Source organism: Neolamprologus multifasciatus, chromosome 19, assembly GCF_963576455.1.
Source record: "Neolamprologus multifasciatus chromosome 19, fNeoMul1.2, whole genome shotgun sequence".
Taxonomy (NCBI): Eukaryota; Metazoa; Chordata; class Actinopteri; order Cichliformes; family Cichlidae; genus Neolamprologus; species Neolamprologus multifasciatus.
In genome coordinates, this window is record NC_140457.1 from 22,723,373 (window position 1) to 22,730,650 (window position 7,278).

At 39.3% G+C, this 7,278-nt stretch overlaps 1 protein-coding gene across 1 annotated transcript in view; it reads left to right on the forward strand.

The window, feature by feature from the left end:
* The window catches only part of gfra4a (GDNF family receptor alpha 4a), a 155,376-nt gene extending 148,449 nt beyond the window's left edge, over positions 1-6,927 (forward strand). Inside the window, exons 7-8 of the mRNA XM_085142434.1 lie at positions 1,234-1,403; positions 5,295-6,927. Of these exons, the coding sequence (XP_084998560.1) occupies positions 1,234-1,403; positions 5,295-5,441 (317 nt within the window). The 3' untranslated portion in view covers positions 5,442-6,927. The remainder of the gene's footprint in view (positions 1-1,233; positions 1,404-5,294) is intronic.
* The last annotated feature ends 351 nt before the right edge of the window (positions 6,928-7,278 follow it).

A 7,278-nucleotide genomic window follows, 5' to 3' on the forward strand; every position in this document is an offset into this window, starting at 1 on the left:
TATTAGAAGACACATGCACAACTCTTATTATGCACTGCTGCTCAAGATCTGCCTTACATTCAGCTTCTCTTGCTATTTTCTACATAATACGACTACTTCTCACAGACGCGGTATTTTTTGCCTCATACTTAACCACCGTTCTCTCCACATGCACCATAATTTGTTCCTAACTGTCAGTTTCACTTACACGCACCATAACTTCCTAACTACCAGTCCCTTCTTTTTTAGTCAGCTGTCTCACACGAACAACTTTACCAAGGTGATAATTGTCTAGTGTGGGTACTTTTTGGCCTTGCAAACCTGCACCGCAACCAGAAGCAACACATTATTTATTTATTTTGCAATGATTTCCTTATAATGAACAGTGAATATTGTGAGATTTATGGATACATCTTTATTTTGGAGAAAACCTGCAGGAAAACCAGTACACTAGAATAGCAAAGTGGTAGCTAAGAGACTTAGCAACCAGGCATGCTTGCAGGGAATTAATTAATTATTATTTTATAACATAATTATAGTTCTCATTTTGCTGTTATATGTTCCTGCATTACATCTGACTTGCTGGAGCCCTTGCCTCACAGATTGACGTAATTAAAACCAAAGCCTCCATCTGTATCTCAGGCATTTTTCCATAGTTTGTTTACGTCTCTTACATAAAAAAGTGAGTTTTGGCTCACACGTTCTTTCTTTCTGTCTTGTTTAAGAGCAGACAGAGCACAAGTTTGCTTTTTTTAATCGCCTGAGGAATAACATACTGAAACTGATTCCCCAGGTGTGAATAACACAGTTAGCTCCTTTCACCGGAGGACCAGCACAGAACCAAGATGTGTAAATTTGAAAACTGAACCGTGGCTGAAGCATTCACTGCTTATTTAGGGACATTTTACACGTTTCTTTCTAAACTACTAAGCTTTTCCTTCCTGTGTGTGGTAGCTGCTTCTTCTTTCTTTTTTGTGTGTTGAACTGCCAAATCCAGGGTGAAATTAATGCTTCAGCTCAACAAGCCTGATGAGTCACAATGCAAAGTTGACCACCTTGCAATTTTGGGCCTCTTGTACGTAGCTGTAAAGTGGCCAATCACAATCAAAAGAGTTATGCAGGAGAAAAAAGCAAAAGAACACTTGAGGTGATGACTCATGTAAAAATGATCAAAGTCTCCTGATTTTTCAGCATGAATGTATCTATTAAGCTTCCAGTCGTGTCAGTGTATCTGCGGCTGCTCTTTTGTTCCAGAAAATGCCATTCAGGCCTTTGGAAACGGATCGGATGTGAAAACGGGGGCCAGTCAGCCTGGAGTGTCCAGTCCAGCAACGGACAACCATAGCCCACACTTGGCAACCACTGCCCCGGGCATCGCTATGGAAACAGAGCAGAACATTCTGCGAGCACAGATACCTACTCAGGTGAGACGAGATGGAAGACCGAAAATATGATGTACGGCCTTCTCCAAACACGCGCGCTAAAGGAGACGGCCTCTCCGAGAGTCGGGTCATAAAGCCACAGATATCTTTAATTGTTTGTTTTAACTTAGTGGGAGCGACAGATGGATGAGATTTACACAGTCTGGATAATTTACACAGCACCGGGTCACAGAGAAGTTGAGATGAAGAGAGTTTATTTGGCATCTCGTGCAGAAAATTCACTTCTTTATTTGAGCGTCTAAATTCTAGGTGTCCTCAGTGGGTCAAGAAGCATCAAGAACAAAAATCAAGAAGCTTTTCTTTGCCTTTTAAACTCACTTGTGCTTTTACTTAGTAAATACCAGAATCTCTGGAAAAACTGCCCCTTTCCCCTATATGCCTGAAATTTGGCTGCTAATAGTAATTGGCACTGAGTAAAGATATTTTTAATGTCTAAATATGAAGTTTTGGAGGAAATATGAGCCCAATAAAAGATAAAGCATGCTCATGCTGCGGTTTCTATATTATATGTGCTTTATTGACTCATTAAGTCAATACACTGACCGGGCTCTCCAGCTCAGCGGAGTCTAACCAGGGGTTACGAGTGAACTAAAGCATCTTTAACATTCACTTTAACTTTATTGATTGCAGTGTTGTCATTAGATCGATTGAGCACATAGCCAAGCAAAAAGCAAAACAAGAGAACACATGGAGAGTAAATGATATAAATTGATTTAAACAAAGGTAAAGAAATGAAACTGGAGCACAAAATACCAAACCTACGGATGACATAGTGTGCAAAAAGTAATGTGAATCAAAGTATCTATACGTAAATAATTATGTTCTTAAAATATGTCAAAAAGACATTTTTGAAAGGTAATGTTGTTTAGGAATTAGTAAAAACTAAATAAATAAATAATTTGCAACTAAAACAAAATGAAACTCAGAAAGTGCAAGAACATGTCAGATTAAAGCAAACATTTGGTTAATTGTTAATTCTTTGTTTATACATTTTTCACTTCCACAGAGATAAATCATTTAATAGCATTAATCCTGACAAACAGGTCAGCCATGGTGAAAAAAAGGAAAGTACATCAAGGTTTTAGTTAATAAGACTAAAAAAATCGACTGGTAAAATCATCATTTAGTAAACACAATAACACATGAATTATTACAAAATGTCCTTAATTATTTAGCTAAAACTGAGGGAAAAATACAAAAGCAGTGCGTTGAAATCTAAGTACACCTTTACTGTTTCCATAGGAATTAAAGAGTAAGTAGCAGCCAGTGCTGCTAATCAACTGCACTTGATTAATTCCACTCACCACTTTTTACTCTCCAAGTGTTTCCACAGAAACACAGCGTGTCATTGAATTTTTCTATTCCCGCTCCCTAATCTGTTTTTCTTATCTTGCTACGCTTTCTTTATTTTCTCTTTTCCCCTCACCCCCTAACCATTTGAGTGACAGCATTGGTCTTGAAGAAGCATTGTTAATTCTCTACTCATCTCGTACTCTACAGCCCTCGGTTAGCATGTCAGATGTTGAAGTTTGTGACAGTAAAACTAGAAAAAGACTGAACAAGTACAAATTATGAACACAGCACAGGTTAGGTTTGCAAAGTTGCATCTGAATAAACTACAGAGGAGATGTATATACAGCACATCAGGAAAAACCCCTTGTGTCATCAGTAAAGCACGGTGGTGGAGTGGGTGTGATTTGGGTTTATTTTGCAGCCGTATAGTAAGACCTGAACTCCTCTGAATGCTAAGGTTAGTTAAATTTATAGCTAAACATTGGTCCAAATTTGGTCATGCAACAAGACAATGACACCGAGCATAGCAGCCAATCTGCAAAAGAATAGCTGAGAAAGAAAAACATGTTGCAATGTGAAAGACTTCACCCTGTTTGTTGTGCTATTGTGGGAAGTAGCAACGAAGATTAGGCCAAAATCCCTCTGCAATCATGTGGGAGACTGAAAAAGTCATTTGACTGATTCAAGCAGATTTTTGGGGTTTAGTTTTTGTTGAATAAACAGTAACAGTGTAATATGTCCTGTGCTGTTTTTCTTAGTTTGTATTCAGACAATTCCAGAACATGCTAAGGACCAGCTGATTTTTATTATGTCCTGATATGTAAACTTAAAATTGAAGGATATCATGACTGAATCACTGTGTGTTTTTTAAAGACTTGTGAGTTTAAAAAAGTCTGTAGATACCCATTGTTGTTTTTACATACCAACTGTACAGCACACAAACAGCAAAATCAGCAGATTGACTTTCCTGCTCTAGAAATCCGACCATCCAAGGAGCACATAACTGTGAGGTTTGAGTTGTCGCTGACTTTGGAGTGTCCAGGATGGTTTTCTTTTCGTGCTGTGTGTACGCCATCAGCTTGAACATACAGAAACTGCTTCTTCATTCACACCATTACCAGGTTCTGTAAACCCCATTAACAAAGCCCATACACTGCAGTCATAAAGCAAACAGCTACTGAATTCTGTTGGACATAAATTTTAATGTGAACAGCCTGTTTTGCATTAAACATGCACACAGTATTGCAGATTTTAATAATGAGGAGAAATTTATAAATTATGTAATTTACATCAGGGAAAAGAAATTTGTTCCATGCATTATGCTCCAAATGGGAACCCAAAAAAATAATGCTGATAACATAATTGACAGTCTGGCAACAGATATAAATAAACTTGACAAGCTAAGTAGGCCACTTATTTAGTTCCAGGGGAAAAGATGCAGAAAAATGGCCAAAACTCAAATTATATCTTTTTGCCCCGAGTCCTCTGAACGGTGTGCCCCACATGCAATTGTTTCAACAGTCTGTATCATCCTTTCACCGCAGCACAGCTAACAGTACGGTAAAGAGACTAAACGTTTTGTCACCTGATAGTCGAATGTCAAATGAGGTTTGGATAACATACGACTGACTTGACACCAGTCAAAGTTAATTGAATTTGTAAATTAATTCTGGACAGCTGCCTCAGAGTCGTAACAGCAGATATGACCAAACAATATCCTGTCACATTGCTTTTAAACTGTCAAGCAATACAGCTCCAGTCTTTAGTACCTCACAAATGAGGTACGAGATGTAGGAGTGGGGGGAAAACATGCAATTTCTAATTAAATATTTTAATTGACACATTTTCATCCTGTTTGTTTGTTTGATTAAATTCAAAATGCTCATTTTCAAGCAGGAAGTTGTGATTTCATTATCCAATTTCTTTTTAATACATAGTTTCATACATATTGGTGACACAGTTTATCTGTTATAAGCTCACTAATGGCCTGATGGATGTTGAAAGGTCAAAACTTAATTTAATTTAAATGTAATAGTATTTTACCCCAAGATGAGTTATTTGTTTCAGGGTCACGGTGGGGCTTGGATTTAATGTGTGCTGTCATAAGGCTGGGTATTCGTGGATCGGGTGCCGAGTATATCACAGGGCTAACGCAGAGAGACAGACACACGCTCACATTTCCACCCACAGCCAATTTAGAATCACCAATCAGCCTAACATGCATGTCTGTGGACTGTGGGAGGAAGCCGGAGGACCCGTAGGGAACCCACACAAGCTCAAGGAGAATATCAAGAGAATGAAGGGGAATAAATGATGATGATGATGATTGAAGAGTTTACTCTGAATACGTCTGCAGCCAAAAAGAAGGCCATCTCTTGCTGTGAAATTGCATCAGGTTGATAAGTGGCTATGTCCTTGCCATTGTTTATCTTATTTTTCAACTGTGGATGCGGAAAATTCGGCCATTATAACCACATAGTTGGTCATAAAATCGCTGAAGATATGTTTCAACAGATTTTGTTGTATTCCTGTTAAACATAAATGGATATTTCAGACACAGATTTATATGTTTTCTTTCAGGTAAATGAGAACGACAGATTGTGGGACGATGACGGAGACTCCACTCTTCCCTCTCCGGGCCTTTTGGACCACGGAGCTGAGCCCGTCTGCCTCTCCATGCCGCTGCTCAGCCTGGGCTTGCTGTTCCTCCTGCTCTCCAGTCTGTAAGAGGCCTCGGTTTGCCCGGCCTCCAAAGACAAATGTCAAGATCCAAGGGGGAGGGGTTGGGGCACCAGATTAAAAAAAAAACACAACCTAAAAACAGCCATTTTCTATGTGTCACGTGACGGTGAGGGAAAGGGTCAGCTTCGTCTTACCCTACTCCCCTCTCCCTTTCTGTCACAAAAAATCACTTAATCTCTATTTGTGAATCATGACTGAGAGCAGATGTGTTGTGCAGCCCACACCCTCGCGAAGACCACCTGAGTGTGTACCACTACAGTGCCATGGGAGGGGGGAGGGGATCAAGAGGAAGTACACAACTCATTTCCTGCTTCACACCTGCCCAAACATAAACTTTTCCACACAACACACACACACATACAAGCAGACTTCACTTCATCTGAAAATAACATGCAAACGGTGAAAACGAGCGAGATCAGAAGGTGTACAGCAAAAGACACTGATGACCCAGTGCAGGGAAACTCTCAAATATATACATATGAAACAGCACAATTGTTTTCTTTTCTTTTGTTCTTGAACATTCCTTGATGTAAAAGAAAAATACTCAATGTTAAGACTTTTCTCGCAGATGAACTGTGATGACGTGTTACACGAAATTTAAGCTGGAGTGTGTGTGTGTGTGCTCAGCTTCGCTCTTTATTTCTTCGAAACGCACATTTTAAATTTCGAACTGCTGTTTTGCTACCTGGGATGTTAGATGGAAGCACATCGAGTCAAATCGCAGTGAAAATTCTTTGATCGTTGTCGTGCTCTATGTTTCAGGTATGAAGAGTTCATTTCCAAAACAAAGAATATATAAATATATAAATATAAATATATCTAAAATACGAAATTTAAGTTCAGAATTTAACATTCAAAGAAGATAGAAGTGTATTATGTCATCACACAAGGACCTACTTTAATGTACTTTGTACATGTTTTTTCAAATGGTGGATACCTCACTTTGGAAGGGGACTCTTCATATAATCATTCATTAAGCTTTAAGTGTGAAGGCCTACAAAATATCTTGGATCTGTTCCTTTTATAGAACTTTAAAAAAAAGACACAATCATGTGAAGTGGAAAGAGGTTGAGACAAGTTTATATTTTTTCAAAAGTAAGTGGACAATGTTGCAGAAAACACAGATGTGTATTGACAAGTTTGTGACCATTCATGCTTTGCTGGTAAAGAAGGATACGGTTGGCTTTAGTGCACATTTGAATGGATTGTTGGATGCATCTGTCTTTGTGGGATGGAAGCAGTAACTCGCCTGCTACCTGCAGGGAATCTACGTTCAGCGTGGGACGGTGAAGAATTTGCACTGTAAAAGCACAGCTCTGCGTGGTGGAGCGGACATGTCTGCAGGAGGCGCTCGAGAGTAGAAATATATTGTGGGGTGTCAGGACAACCTTCAGTACTGCCATAGAGTACAGTTTATTCACCTGCATTGCTAAACAATGCTGCTTTTTACACAATGAAAATCAGCTGCGATGAGGAAATGATGGACCTAAGAAACTCCAGATAAGGACGTTCTACTTTGCCGGGCGAATTTTACGAGGACACAAGTGATGCTCATGTAATTTCATTGTGTTTTAACAGGTGTGGGGAAACAGTTGTACTATCTTAAAGAACCAGTTCACTCAAATCACAAATATTCTCACTCTCAAAAATGGATATATAAGACCGCTTTAGTGAAAATAGTGCAGCCCATTTATATGCACTTACATGGAAAGCTTAAAGCAGGGAGAGCACACATCCCTGCCCTTCAGGTGTGTAGGTTTGAATAGCCAGAAGGCGGGGAGTAAAGGAGGAGCTGCAGTGGAGGTGTGTTGCAAAGCGGCTT